The 16068-nt window shown below is 39.1% G+C and overlaps 1 protein-coding gene and 1 long non-coding RNA gene across 5 annotated transcripts in view; both read right to left on the bottom strand.

The window, feature by feature from the left end:
- Positions 1-249: 249 nt before the first annotated feature.
- The window catches only part of LOC115024472 (cytohesin-1-like), a 16222-nt gene continuing 403 nt past the window's right edge, over positions 250-16068 (bottom strand). The window contains exons 1-13 of one of the 4 annotated variants that reach the window (XM_029456044.1): positions 14226-14568; positions 11460-11542; positions 9003-9067; positions 6656-6722; positions 6364-6457; positions 6019-6137; positions 4964-5157; positions 4277-4425; positions 3454-3566; positions 2231-2309; positions 2056-2127; positions 1521-1675; positions 250-1435 (exon numbers count right to left, since the gene is read on the bottom strand). In XM_029456044.1, coding sequence (XP_029311904.1) covers positions 1357-1435; positions 1521-1675; positions 2056-2127; positions 2231-2309; positions 3454-3566; positions 4277-4425; positions 4964-5157; positions 6019-6137; positions 6364-6429 — 1026 coding nt within the window. In that variant the 5' untranslated portion in view covers positions 6430-6457; positions 6656-6722; positions 9003-9067; positions 11460-11542; positions 14226-14568 and the 3' untranslated portion in view covers positions 250-1356. Of the gene's footprint in view, positions 1436-1520; positions 1676-2055; positions 2128-2230; positions 2310-3453; positions 3567-4276; positions 4426-4963; positions 5158-6018; positions 6138-6363; positions 6633-6655; positions 6723-9002; positions 9068-11459; positions 11543-14197; positions 14569-16068 lie in introns of those variants that run through there. The other 3 variants (XM_029456042.1, XM_029456041.1, XM_029456043.1) reach the window with 3 other exon arrangements.
- LOC115024474 (uncharacterized) lies at positions 12805-14181 on the bottom strand. Its single transcript, XR_003834125.1, has 2 exons — positions 13600-14181; positions 12805-13074 (listed from the first exon to the last, which is right to left on the bottom strand). It is a non-coding gene; the product is annotated as an uncharacterized LOC115024474 (long non-coding RNA).

Here is a 16068-nt window from a genome sequence, read left to right as displayed (position 1 = left end):
CCTAAATCTGGTTTGACAAACATTTCCATAACAAGGTCCCCTCATTGTTTAAGTTTAAAAGCTCTTTTGCTAAACTATTTTCAGCTCAACCTGAATCCAGATTTGATTTTTAAAACAAAACTAGTCCGAATGAAAAGGTAAGAAATTAATTTTCAGTGTTTGATACTGTTTAATTTAATGTGCTTAAATAAATGACTGAACAGTAATTAAGTATTCTATAAGTAACAAATGAAAAATAAACAAGTTAAATGTTGGTTTACAAACTTTTAATGAGACAAAATTCGAAAACAATAAATTACAAGAATCTGGATAAATAAATATTTAGCTCTTCATGCATCACCTTCATGAACATGAGCAGCGCTTTGACGAAAGACCAACAGCAGTAATAAAAAAGCCTTAGAAAAGAACATTTTTATACAATAAAGTCCAGCGTCCCAGACAAGAGGAGTTTGTTTTCCAACCGATATCTTCATTTTAATAGAAGTTTAATCCATGTCTGGAAAACAAACCGACTGATCAAAATAGAGACTAAAGTGAACAATTTCAGACTCGACTGAAATTGTTCTGAATCCCATTAATGTACGATGTGACTCATCAGCGTCCTCGTCCTGTTGGAGTGCTGTGTCTTTCACAAGGTGGAGAAAGGTTTTTATCTAACAGGTGTCTTTTTCTCACCAAATGAATTCATGTTTCCGACAGAAAACATCTCTTGTTTGAGTAGCTGTAGAGCACGTATTAGGGTAATTGTTGGTAAAAAGCAGAGGGAGAGGGATATTATTCTGAGAGAATGACATTTTTACAAGAAAACCTGAACATAGTTTTTCATTAAGGAACCGCAAGGTTGGATCAAACGCATCCCACCACAGACTGCTGCTTGCCGTGCATCGTGCCTGCAGTAAATCACCTAATCGGATTCAGCAATAAGGAAGTAGTAATGATTTTAGCCCAGAATCACCATATCTCAGAATTTCTGAGCTTTTTACTTTTACAACTGAATTTTAGGAAATTCTGAGTATTACCCTCCTCCCCCAGCTATGTTTTATTAAAAACCAGAGTCTGTACGAGGTGGCTCTGAGGTGAATCAGACGGTCAATACAGCAGATTGTACGAGGGGTGGGAGTCCTACTACTACAGTCGTAGAATGTTCAAAGGGAGGATAAAGACAGAGGTCTACCACTGAATCATTTCATCTCTAGATGGGAACTTAAACTTTCTACAAAAGGTCCCACCTGTAGAGAACGAGGTGTAGGTACTGAAGAAGCGGCGGTTCAAAAGGTGACAAAGGAGATTTTCTTCTGTCAGGTCCAAGTGTCCCTGCAGCAGCAGGAGTTTCACAAAATGTAATCCTCTGCAGCTCTACAGCCCCTTCAGCGACGAGACCTTCTTCTTCCGAGCAGCCAGCATCTCGTAGAACGGATCTTTGCTGATGGCGGCTCTGCAGGTGGAGGATGAAGGGGGGTTAAAAACAAGACTTCATACGAGTCGCCTGCAGGACAGAGCGAGGGTTAGAAGTGGCTCACTTGATGCTGTTGATCCATTCCTCCTTCTCCTCTGCGGTCGGAGCGGAGATTCTGTAAAAAGTGTGGTTTCCCTCGACGACGCGTCCGTCGGCCTCTGTCTTGCAGGCTTTGATCACCTGATCTCTGTGGTCCGAGATGAAGAGCTCGAAACAGTTCTGGAAAACGGAGCACAACAAACGAGTCAGGAGATTTACATCAACAGGAAACAAATGAAAAGTACAAAAAATACAAATTATGAATGATAATTCCTGACTGATCATATAAAAAATAATCCAGGAACATATCTTCATATAATTAATTTATGAAATGGAAATCAAATAATTACACTTTATTCTTTAATGATCGATAGGTGACATTTTGAAGATATTCAATTATTGCATCATTTTAATATAATTTCTTGTTTTATGGTAGTTTTGTATACATTTACACCCCTCTTTTCTGACATGAAACTCAGCTGAAGACCTTTTATTAAGAGAAAAACAGCAGAAATGGTCAATTATATGACAAAAAGCATCAGAAAGGGAAGAGAGTTTACTGGTTTCTTGGAGTCATCCACTTCTCTGATACTCAGGTTTTCCAGTGGAATAATTCCTCTGGGTTCTTTATCCTAGTAAACAGGAGAGAGATAGAGAATAAATATAAGTACTTACTGAAGCATCTACATCTATCAGACATCTCTTCTCTTATATATCCTAACAGGAAGCACTTACAGTCGTGTATTCAAAGTAGTAGAGGCAGTTATCTGTGAGAATGAACCAGCGTCTCTTCCAGGTCTTAACTCGTCCACCTGGGGAGAGATTAAAGATTAGGCTACGACTTCAGTAAAAGGAACAAAACTTTAGTTGCTGGAGCAGAAAGCTGGACTTCATAAGACGACGGCGACAGTCTGAAGCACACTGACGGCACAAGTCAGCAGGTTAAATATAGAGACTACCGATCGCAGAGACGAAAGCTGAGGTTAAGACTTGGGTCAGTGGCCAGCAGTTAGAAACGGCTGTGAAACTACTACTTTTTCACAGAGGTCAAAGGCATAGTTCGGATGTTTTGAAGTGGGGATATATGAGGTACTTAGCAATACATTGCTGTGGATGGGGCCGTCAGCAAAACATATTTTTTCCACCTAAAAGAAAGGCACACCTTAAAAATCAATGTCAGTTTAAGTGTACTCTATATTCAGAACTAAGCGAGCGTAGCAGTAGAACAGCAGCTCCCGTGTTTTACGGGGTAAATGACTGTTTTTGTTTTGGTGGCTTTGAAGAGAACATAGATAACGGCCTCAGTTCCACGTCAGAAAGAGCCGTCTGACTGCAAGGTCAAGTGGTTAAAATATTATAATGTAGCGTACACTTAAACTGATTTTTTTGGGAGGGCCTTTCTTTTAGGTGTCACAAACACGTTTTGCTGCTGCCCGTCCCGGTACATTTCTTAACTTCTGTGCCGGTCTGTTTCTCTAAGCTAGGGTCGTGACCTGCCATCTATTGTAGGTATAATACACTGACTATGGATAAGTACCTCAAACAACCAAACTATCCCTTTAACAGCATACAGCCCATAAATGATCTTTTAAGAAAAATCTAAAACAAATTGTGACGTGAGGGTGAATGCACACAGCCAGTGGGAGTAGAAAGGCAGGGAGTGTGTGTTGGGGGGGGTGGGGGGGGCAGCTCAGAAGCAAAGCAGTGCATTAAAGCTGGCGAGTTTAAGTGTACATACCTCCTGGAGTCAAAAACCATGAAACACAAACAAACAAGAACAATGTCAACAAAAGAATATAGCAAAAATTCAACATTAAGTTTGTCCTCATGTTCAAGGTGCAGGCACTGATCCGGTCCACTAGAGGGCCTTAAAGCTCACAGTGACTATCGACAGGATCAAGACTGAATGAGTTAGATTCAAATGTAATTAGCCGTTTCACACCACATGGACGCACATACCGAGTTTAAGCAGCCATCCTTCTCTGTCGGGGTTGAAGAAGGTGTGTGTGAGGTCGTTCCCATCATCCTCTGGGATCTTAAAGGGTTCGTTCTTGATGCTGTCGAACAAGTTCTGCAGAGATGGGATGTAACTAAGTACATTTAGTCACTTGTTCTTTACTTGAGTGGTTTCATTTTATGTTACTTTATACTTCTACTCCGATACATCTCAGTGGCAAATATTGTGCTTTTCATTCCACCACATTTATTTTTAAATCTTTAGTTACTTTGCAGATTAATACATAATATATTCAGTTGATAATTATGATGTATTTTAATTCATTAAGCCCCTCTGCAGTACATAAAGTAATTAGAATTCATCCCACCTTTACCAGCGGCAACATTAGTGACGCTCGCACACTTTTACTTTTCCTTCTTAAAGCTCTATGCACCATATATTTTGAACAAACTCCCAGACAATTGTTAATTTCTTACACTGCACTGTAACCTTTATACCCGTCTTATTCTATTTTAGCGTGTTTAAATGTTCTATTCTTTTGGCTCCTTAATGTCCTTTTTAATTGTGTTTCTCTGTCTCGAGGCTATATTTCAATGCTGATACTTTGGTATTTTTATTTAAATAAAGATTACAGCTACTTTTTCATACAATATTTGTTTGTTTGGCTGTTTTGTGACTGAATGAACTGGACATAGTGTGACTTGGCACAATTCATCAAGCTGTTTTTCTCGTAGTATTTTAGTCTGTATATCAACACAGTAGACTTTGTTACTGTCCAAATATACCACAGAGGGGAAAGTTTTAGGGAAATAAACGTCTCTGACCCTGAGTAGATCCTCCGGCAGATCTCCTCCATCATTGATGCCTCTGTTCATCGCCGTGAATCTCTGAACCGAGGGTTTGTCCTTCACGTTAGGGTTGTGCAAGCTGGTGTTCAACATGATCACAGCGAACGATAACACATAACAGGTATCTGTGAAAGAAGACAAAGTGTGAGTGTGTTTGTGTGTACTTCTCCGGACTTGACCACTAAAATAACTACAGTTTAAAATGTCATGTTTCTTTGTACTATTAGCTGACTTCAATTTCTTCAATTGTTGACATTGAAACCTCAGAGCATATTTCCTGTGACTCACGTGACACCAGGTAGTTTTTGCCAAGACAGAAATGTGCAAACTCCTATTCAATAACAATGATTTTAACATCAACGGAGATAAAAACTACAGCGTATTAGGGGGAGGGGGGGTTACTACTCAGAGAATTTTTTTTTAGGATTAAAACCTGACAAATTTTTAGTCTACCATAATGTCCCTAATATGTCTGTGAGTTGTTTTTATGATTGTGTTTAAATATTTCTCAGCGCTCTACACACAGTACGTGGTAGAATACAAACCTCTGAAATGCATTCTGTATTTTAATTTTTCGTGTACAAAGAACTGTGACTGTAAGCTTTTGAGACTTTATTTTTATTTCCCTTCTTCTAAATACACATACAAAAAAAATGATTGTACCTGTGCTCTGAAACACTCCGGGGTTACAGCGACAGTATCGCAGGGCGAACGCCTCCATCATGCGGTCGATCTTCTGAGCCTCCCCGGGCAGCCTGAAGCTCCACAGGAACTGCCTGAGAGCCTGAACCAGGTTCAAGTCTGTGAACTCGTGCAACTCCAGGAAGGCATGCAGAACCTCGATGTTGAAGTCATCTCTGCAACACACACACACACACACACACACACACACACACACACACACACACACACAGAGAGAGAGAGAGAGAGAGTAAACGGAAAGACAACAGGATCAAGAGCTGATTGCAGTCGTTTAGCTAACTGAGCTGGCAGCTAGAAGAGTTGGATGAGAAGTGACAAATCAGATAAAAACAGATTAATGGATTATCTTTTAGAACTGCTAAAGCACCCAAAGCTCATATATGTAGTATAATAGTATATTGATAAGGCCTGATTTTAACTTAATAATGGTGCACGTGTACAAACATGGACAGCTCTTAAAGGCCGTTATCACTTAAAAGACACTTTGAACACGTCTCAGGAGGAGAAGCACAGGTGGAAATAAAACGGCTGAATTCCATTTAGCTGCTTGCGGTTCAGGGTCCTGCTTTCGTGCACGCTGGCTCACTGTCGTGTTTTACTGGGACCCTTTAGTAGAAATAATTATTAGTAACACCTGTGATTTTCCTGCTATGACAAGTCAAAATGACTAGAATTTTTAATATTTATATTGAGCTAAAAAAGATTATACATTCAGTATATTGTTAAGTTAAGTGTTAATGATTTCCATTTATATGAAATTATCAAAATGATGTTCAAGTGCAATCACAGATATAAAACAGATGATGTAAAGATAGATGAAATAAAAGAGAACATTATTTCTTTCAAAATTAAATAAATATATAATTAAATTAAAAAGATAAAATAAATGTGTATATACTTAATAAAAGAGACGTACATTAATATTCAATTTAAGAATAGGAACATAATTCACATAAGGCAGTCTAGGAACATTGATTTCTACCTTTGTCTTCCCCCCAGTCTTTAGTATCACTTACCTCTCCCCTAGGTAGTCGCCGATAGCGGTTTTATTAAGCCCCTCACCCTTGTAGAGAAACTGGGCGATGTCATTGCTGGTGTTTTTCAGCAGGGAGCTGTCAATCAAGAAGCGAATCCCCTGAGGGAGAAAATCAAGAACAAACAACCCGGTCTGAACATTATTCACTGAAAATACAAAAACACTGAATATGAACTTCTTCAAAAGATCTGATCAGAAACGAATACATTAGTTTCTGTCCAGTGAGGTACAAACACCAAGTTAACATATGCATCACTTATTTCAATTTAAAAAACACCACCATCACAACACTATCAATTAATGAGTCAGTTTTAAGAAGAAATACCCAAATTCTCTGGTTGCAGCCTCTCTTATGTGAGGATGTTCTTCTTTTGTTCTGTGTTTTTATCATTGTAAACTTAATATGTTTGGGTTTTGGGCTGTTGGTTGGAAAAAACAAGATATTTAAAGACGTCACCTTGGTTGACATCTTTTTTTTCAATTATTTTCGGATTTTATAGAATAAATGATGAATGGAGAAAAGAACGAATAGATTAATCGACAAAGAAAATATTGTTTAGTTGCAGCTCTACACTTATGTGTTACATGAAGAAAGGGAAAGTCTGATTTAATGTCACCTTCTTGGGGTCCATGTTGAACTTCTTTCGGCCCATGGCCATCTGTTTATTCCTCTGCATGCTTTTCCTAACAAATTAAACAGAACAGAAACTTAATAAACGGCTCTGCAAAAAAGACAAAAAATGAATTAACAGCAATTTTGATAATCATTTAAGTTATTTATCAAGAAAAATGGGAAACATTCAGTAATTTCAGCTTCGCTGCTTTCTGCGTACATCATAGTAAACTGAATATCGGTCAGTGTGGATTCATTCTCAACATTGAGGGCACATATTCCACAACCCTCGTCAGCTGACGCAGGTGAAGCTTTAATACGTTGAAACCTCCCAGATTAGCCAAGTAAGTGGACAAAAAAATAGAGAGAAAAGAGAGATTAATAGAATAGATGAGAGAGAGAGAGAGAGAGAGAGAGAGGAGAGAAGAGAGAGAGAGAGGAGAGAGAGAGAGAAGAGCACAGAGAGAGAAGAGACAGATAAGAGACAAGATAGAAGACAGAGAAAAATAGATAGAGGAGATATACACACACATAGTGAGATATATATACACAACAAGATAGATATATGATACAGATATATATATATATATATATATACTAGTAATATATCATATATGTATGTATTAATGTATATGTAGTATATATAGGTGTGTTTTGTATATATAATATATGTATGTGTGTAAAGATGTAGAGATAAATATATATATATATATGTGTTGGAGATAGATATAGGAGAGAGAATATATATAGATATATATAAAGGGGGTATATATAATATCTAGATATAAAAATAAACACATGACAAAAAAAAAAAAAAATAAATGAGAGAGATGAGAGGGCAGAAGACAGAGAGAGAGCGAGAGGAGATGGAGATGAGAGATAGAGGAGATGGGGAGAGAGAGAGACAGAGGAGAGAGGAGAGAGAGAGAGGAGAGGGAGAGACGAGAGAGAGATGAGGAGAGAGAGAAGAGAGACACACAGACAGTGAGAGAGGAGAGAGAGACAACATGACAGTGAGAGAGAGAGGGGAGAGAGAGACACACCAGACAAAGAGAGTAGACAGAGAGAGAGAGAAGAAAGATGAGAGAGAGAGAGGAATGAGAGGAGGGGGGGAGAGAGAGGAGAGAGAGAGAGAGAGAGGAGGAGAGAGAGAGAAGAGAGAGAGAGAGAGGAGAGAGGAGGGGGGGAGAGAGAGAGAGAGATAGGAGAGAGACAGAGAGAGAGGAGAGAGGGAGGAGAGGAGAGAGGAGAGAGAGAGAGAGAAAGAGAGAGAGAGAGAGAGAGCGAGAGAGGATAGGGAAAACAACAGAGAGAAGAAGAGAGAGACTAGAAGAGATGGAGAGAGAGAGGAGGAAGGTGGGAGAGAGAGATGGAGAGAAGATATATGGAGAGACACAGTAGAGAGAGAGAGAGAGAGGAGGAGGAGGAGGGGGGGAGAGATAGAGAGAGAGAGATAGAGAGGGGGGGAGAGAGAGAGAGAGAGAGAGGAGAGAGAGAGATGAGAGAGAGAGAGAGAGAGAGAGAGAGAAGAGAGAGAGAGAGCGACAGATGAGAGAGAGAGAGCGAGAGAAAGAGAGAGAAGAGAGAAAGAAGAGAGAGAGAGAGAGAAAACAAGACAGAGACAGAGAAGATAGAGAGGAGAGAGAGAGAGAGAGAGGATAGAGAGAGAGAGAGACATAGGACATATAGAAGACAGTACTACAGATACAGATACAGGACATACAGAGTACAGATGATACATATATATAGATGAGATAGAGGATGAGATTAGATATATATATATATATATATAGATAGTAGTGATCTCTAATATACCTACCACATTACACACAGGTGTACATACATATATATATAGATATCTATAGGATGTGACACATGTGTTGTATGTATGTATGGATAGAATATGATATCAATATAGTATATACTATTATTATCTAGTATAGACACCACATGTGTACATACAGACAGATATATTATGAGATAATATACACACATACATATATATACACACACACACATATACATATATATATATATATATATATAACATACATACATAACATACATACATACCTATACACACACATACATATATATACATACATATATACATACATACTGCATACACATACTTACCCCCCTCCGCTATGCACATTTTTTAAATTCATTCAATTTAATTTTAAAATGTTTTTTATAGACAAAATATCCAACAGATTAATCAATATTGTAAACAATCACAGTGGGCTCTGTTCTGAGCGCAGATTTTTCTGCCTTTCTCCCTAAATGCACTAAAACAAAGGCCGAGTGGACCACAGCCGCCCACGTACAGAAATGGTTGAGAGCTACTTTACCTCTCTTCAGTCAGGCCCAGGTTTTCAATCTCATTGGTCACCTCTGCTATCTCATCCTTCAGCCTCTGAGAGCAGACAGAGCGGAGGAGAGTGATGACACAGAGAGCAGGAAACAGACATGTGATGTATACATACATATACACGTGTGTGATGTCTGACCCTCCACATGAGACTCTTGAGATGCTTTGATCTCACCGGCAGCACAATGCATTACACACGGTTGTCTGTTCCGGCTACATCTTCCTGATCAACACATTCAGACAAGCACTTCTTACAGACATGACCCAGAAAAAGTGCAGACGTTATTCACTCCCTTTCAGACAGACTCATTCTACCTCTCGGCAGGAGTTTTATGGAACAGCCGCCCTCTGCAGAAAATCCTCTCTGAGAGCTGTAGCACCTGTTCTGGGGTCAGAGCAGACCACGCTTCCCCTGTTTCCTTCTCCCCACTCCTCCTCTCCCCTGTGCTGACCCAGATTTATCACCCTGCCTCCCTCCCCGGGCTGTTTGAGTGCCACACTGGTGGGGAGAGACGGGAATATGCAGGATCAAAGACTTTGACTGGCTTAGCGAGGCTGCTGCGGACAGCTCAGAGGTTATGGGAGGAAAGAAAGAGAGGCCAGAAACAGATGGAGAAACACTGAGCCGAGAAAAGATAATGAACTAAGATAATTATAGAAGAGAAAGAGAAGTAGACGAGGCCGGAGACTCTGGTTAGAGCTAAAATAGTCTACAACTCTCAGTGAGTGTGTGCAAAATGTGTGAAAACCACGTAAGCAAGGTAAATAACTTCTCTTGTCTGGATTCCTACATGTGCGTTTACATGGATGCAGCCCCCTTTTAAACAAACATCATCCTCTGTCTCCATTACTGGAATATTTCATGGCTCATTTCCCATCAGCCCCCCAGGGCAACACAGAGCGGGGCTAAGAGGAGAGAAGCGCCGTACGAGAGTCTACTTTGGTAATAAACTCCATCAATCTAGTTGCAGAGCGTTGCTGCCCGGAGGCTGTGTTTGTCTTTGTGTGTTTGTCTTTGTGTGTTTGTCTTTGTGTGTGTGTGTGTGTGTGTGTGTGTGTGTGTGTTTTTGATGCCCACCTTGCTGACAGCATTTTATCAAATCTGTCTAATTTCCTGAATCCCTTATAGAATCTTTTTTTAGTTAATGGGGAATGAAAACATCCGAAAGTTAAACATGTACTATTTTCATGTCACTATTTGTTGAAAGCGTGAAAAGCTTTCACCACATATTTTCTCTCTGCTCTGTGACATTCATTAACCTCGTCCTCCTGACTCAATTTTCTTTTTGCTGCGAGGGAAAACTACGTTCTCCTTACTCTGCTACAGCTGCAGAAGTACAAACATGGTTATACTTTACATTACCTCCATAAATCGTGTACCAAGCAAACATGCTAAACATGTTTGAGGTTTCAGATTCTCCAATGTGACGTATAGTTTTTCTCTGCTATATATCACTGTATAATATCTTTTGCACGGTTTAGTCTGGAAAAACAAGCAATTTATGGAAAATAAATACAATATATATATATAAATATATAAATTTGGTTTGTAAGTCAGAAAATAGTAAATTAAAAATGATTGTTTATAAATCTCATCTAATAAAAAAGTGTTAGTTGCAGCCCTAAACTCCACCAAATATCAACAAACCTTTATGATAAAATCCAACAAACCAGCATGTAAAACATCATAAGAATAAATCGTTATTACAAAGAATATGGAGACTTGGATAAATGGCCATATACATATAAGATGCTGGCTGTGCATAAGGTCATTATTGGTTATTTTATTCGTTTACAATTTTGGCTAATGATGATAAGGCCAGCTATTCCCCCTAATCTAAATATACCCAGATAAAGAGCTGACACAGACAATCCTGCTAATTTATTTAAGGTTGAAGGGGGACTGAGGCAGGAGGTCAAACTGTCCCTCCAGGCAGAGCGAGCTGGAGGACACACACACACACACACACACACACACACACACACACACACACACACACACACACACACACACACACACACACACACACACACACACACACACACACACACACACACACACACACACACACACACACACACACACACACACACACACACACACTTCCTGAACAATGTGATGATCAGACAAAGACACAGAAAATGGAAAACAATTACATGGAAATACTTAAAGTACAAGCACCTCAAATTTTTATTTTATTGTACTGTATGAGTAATTCCCTCTTTGTCCAACTTTCCCACCACTGCAGCACAAAGAGGGAATTACATACTAAAAACACGGTAACATTTCATTTGTTTAGCCTCATTTAAGGTCAGACAAACCCATTGTTTAAAAAAGAAAAGAAAAGAAAACTCCCCTTTCATGGGGAGAAAGCATTTTTCCCAAGCAGTAATACATGGGGACAGATAACAGGTTAAAATAAGTGTGTGTTATTACTTGTATGTCCTGCAGTAGCTCTTGTTTTCTGTGGCGGATGCTTTCCAGCTCCTGTCTCTCCTCTGGACTGAGGTCATCAGGCACTGAAGAGAGAAGGACAAGTACCACTCAAATACAAAGATCAAATATTGTCTCACAAACACACAATAGATATACCGCACGCACGAAGAGAAACCCGAGAGTCCCACTGCTCTTCTTTGATCCATCAAATTACAATCAGCATCTAAACCCCAGAGTGGAGGATGAAATCAACCCCCTTTGTCTTACTACAGATGTACACGCACACGCACACGCACACGCACACGCACACGCACACACACCATCTAAACACTGAAAGATGTCATCACTCAGTGTTGTCCTATTATCAGACTTCTTTTTGAACAAATACCATGAAGCCCAAACATGAATAACTGTGCCCAACTCAACTCGCTCATATTGTTGAAAGTCCAAGGTGATGTTTTTTTTGCCAGTCTGAAACCAAAAGATAATAATTCAGTTTTATATGGTATAAAAACAGCGAAAAGCAGAAAATCACCATATTTGAGAGGCTGAAAACAGCATTTCTGCAATATTTTTTATGAATTTTTTGACAATTAATCAATTATCAAAATAGTTGCTGATTATTTTGATGGACTAATTGTTGCAGCTCTACAAATGTTAATAAATATCAGTTTTAAAATGGTAAAATAGACTTGATATCTTCCTGCATCAGTTAAGCTCAAATGTCCATGCCGCCTTAAATTTAAAATACAACCCTGACTGTACATGAACAAGTGTGTTCTCTGATAGAGCAGAAGTTCCTGTGCCTACAGACACACATGATATCTGCAGAGGAACGATAACGTGAGGAAGGAAATGTGGGTCTGTCAGTCACACTGAGTTGAGATCGGAAGATTCAATTCCAGTAATAAGAGAGGGAATGCAGCATGAAGAATTATTGTGCTGAATCTAATCTGTAAACACCACACTTCTGCACTGCCAACTATAACTGCTGTTCCTCTCCACTGGGTTCACTTATAATAAAGTGTCTGCTGTGGCTACTTTCTAAAAAAGCTCTAACCAGTGACAAAAGGTGAAGAAAAGGCAAAATGTATGTGGAGTAACAAGGAGCCACAGAGGACATGTCGAGCAGTGCTGCTCCTGCTGTTTGTCTGCCTTATTAGAGGAGTCACACTGAGGGATTCCAGTAAACTGTTCATTTCACTTTGCCATCATGACCAAGTTACTCAGTGTCAAACTCTGGAGCAACAAAGAGAAGAAGAAAAAAAGAAGAAGAAACTATTCATGTTTTATTAGTATTTGTAAAATGTTAATGCTTTTAGTAATTACAATGATATATTAACTCTAAAATAAAAATATTTTTTATTGGCCAAATACCTTCAATTTATAATTATTAAAAACATAACCACAAGAAACATTTTTACAACTTCTCAAACAGAAGTCTGTTCAACCATAGGCGAGGAATTATAGCATTATATCATTTTGGCTATAAGACTTGAAGGTTCACCTTGAAAAAAGAAAATCTTAACTCCAAGGTCAACATACTTTTTCCAGAGCTATCAACCACATCTCACAGTCTTCCTCAGCAGATGCAGATACAGGGGCTATAATCTACCTAGAAATTAACATAATATACAATGATCTTATATAGAGGGCTTCGACTAACAAATATTTATAAATATTATTTTATCTCATCTTATTTTGTTTTGTTTCTTGATTAATCAATCAATGAATGATTTGGTATATAAAATGTCAGGAAATAATGAATAATCATAAATTCCCCCAGCCTAAATTGACAAAATGTTGGTTTTATCCAAAACCCAAAAGTTAAACATCATAGAAGACATAAAATCAGCAAAGATTCACATTTGAGAAACTGCTGAATTTTTGATCAAAGAGTGACCAAAACTTTTAACTGATTACCAAAATTTCCGCAGATAAATATTCTGTCTATCAACTAGTAAATGAATTCACTTATTATTTTAGCTCCACATATGAAACTCTATCGGGACATGTAGACATCTCCAATTATGTTCAAGGCAAACAAAATCCAATAAGTCTGTAATGATTATTTACATACTGCAAACACACAGACAGTGATGCACTCACTCATCTCACACACACACACACACACACATACCCCTCGCCGACAGAGAAAGGTTTAAGTAGGCCGGAGCAGTCCTTAATATAAACCTGAGGACGAGAATAACGTAGCAGAGGCAGTGAAACTGATATTCACTCACTTCCTCTCTGGCTTTTCATTTAGAGAGGAAATAAGAGCAAGTGGATTCATGACGGCTTATCAAACATTGTCATATCATTCTCCTCACAGGCAAACAAACACACACATTCTGACGTAAATAACAACATCAACCAGCTGCTCTGCATAGTCTGGAGGTCACCGAGTGTGTTTGTGTTGGCAAGTAATGGGACACCTTGTCGTAGCAATGCTGCTGATGACCAGCTGCTATGGACAACCAACATATCTAGGCTTAAAGTTCACTCTCTATTCTTACACTCTCTTCTTTGGAAACTATGCAGCACATTACATCCTCAGTCTGAGGCAGATATGACTAAAACTAAAAAGAAACACGGGTATTTTCTGGCTTGGTTTCCGGCTCTCATGAGGTTTTCTGAAGGAAGACGTGACACACATGCATGCACACACTCATTCAGATAAGTTTTTGCAAAATAGATCTGAAGCAGAAGTTATGATGATGCACTGTTGGAACACCTACACATGTGTCATAATCCGGAGGTTCATACCAGAGAAAGCGTCTGTCTATCTGCTGTCGAGTGGCTTCACGGCCAGTCTCAATGGTCCCAGTACTCCCAGTGCAGCCGAAATCAATGTTGGACTCTCACCCCAGCTATTTTTATAGAGTCCACAAGACTATCTGAATGACCAATCCCAGTACAAAACAGCCTGTTCCTGCAGTATCCAACAATAATCCAGTTTTGCCAGAGCCCTCCAATCCCAATCCTGTAGTCTTCTAGTCCAGCCGTCCTGCTTCTTAATCCTCAAGCACTCATTCCAGCAGAGGGGAGAGGAGGGGAGCAGGCCTGCAGCTAAGTGTGTTTGGGTGTGTGTGTGAGGGGGAAAACCCTTGAACTGTCATCTCTCTCCCTCACCGCCCTCTATCCATCTTGACTCCTCCCACTATGGAGTTATAAGAGTGCCGTAAAAAAAAAATATATATATATATATATATATATATATATATATATATATATATATATATATATATCTCTTCATTTGCAGAAACAAATTAAATGCTTATAATTATATATGCTTTTCTTTTTTATGCCATTCTTAAGACAAAAAGAGAACCAGAGAAAAAGTCGGTGGGGAGGTTAATTCAAAAGTGTTTGGTAAAGAAATGAAGAAGGTGCAAACATGACTTTCATCTCCTGGACACCAGCCCTCTGTACTTGCAGAATTAAATCATGCATCCTTAAATCTGCCCATCACATGTGTTTGCTCATAGAAACATCACACACACATATACACCAAAAACAACTCTCTCGTTGGTCTGTCTTGTTTCACCCACAGGATTGCAGCTGACCCAGGACTCTAGGCAAAACCAGTTATTACAAGAAAACAATCTGTGTTTTGAGATTTCAGTGTTGGGCATTGTTTACAAGGCAATAAATGTCCATTTCAGTGTTTAGTTCACAAGGCGATAATTGTGCCTTTCAATGTTCCCCAGCCCCGAGGATAACACGATCGACAGAGTGATATAATCCTGTGGTTATGGTAAACTCCCTGGTGACTGGTCGCATTCACACAGCCTTAAGGACACAGAAACAAATCTAAGCACCAGGGGGAAGAAAAGGGGAGAACAAACTGTGCTATGATAGAGAAAAAGAAAAACATCCTTGGAAGTGACAGAGAGAGGAAGTGAGAAAGATTATGACAATTTGAGCTGCTTTCTCAAGGTGGTAATATGTAAGTATTTTACAGTGAAGTATCGGTAAGGTGGGAAAAAGCTAAATGGACTACCCGTATTAATGCCTAAAATAAGAAAAACGCTTTGAAAATCTGTACTGCTGGTAATTCTGGTATTTCCTAATTGACAGCAGCTACCTAACTATACAATGTATGTTATTGCTGGTCTATTTGATAGCTATCCACCTCCCTGACAGAGGAGTCATCTTAATGTAAAGCACATTTGGTAATGTGTTGTGATGTTTTTCCCCAGCTGTAAATACCTCATTGTAAAGCGCATCCCGTAAGAGCGCTCAAACGGTCAGAGGAAACACAATAGTGCAGATGTGAGTATTTATAATCCATGTTAACGTCAATTGTTTCTGTTATGGTGGCAACTTCTTCCTCTCTGTACTGACCTCTTGCAGTCTCTTCACAAACTCGCTGACAGTGCCCAACGCTTTGGGGAAATGTGTAGAGAAATACATGCAGCCAAGGCAACTAAAAAGCCGAACAATTTCTGAGAGAAATTCCTTAATTTCCAACAAACAAATGGGCGCATTGATTGTATTTATAGACACATGAACTATAAAGTGCTGCACAATAAGTACAAACCCCCATGAGGTCTGGCCTCAATCCAGATTAATAATAATGGATCCCTTGTGCCAGTCAATAAAGACT

Source organism: Cottoperca gobio, chromosome 19 (genome assembly GCF_900634415.1).
Source record: "Cottoperca gobio chromosome 19, fCotGob3.1, whole genome shotgun sequence".
NCBI lineage: Eukaryota > Metazoa > Chordata > Actinopteri > Perciformes > Bovichtidae > Cottoperca > Cottoperca gobio.
The sequence above is the reverse complement of the archived record's forward strand: the minus strand, read 5'-3'. Positions and strand labels throughout refer to the sequence as shown.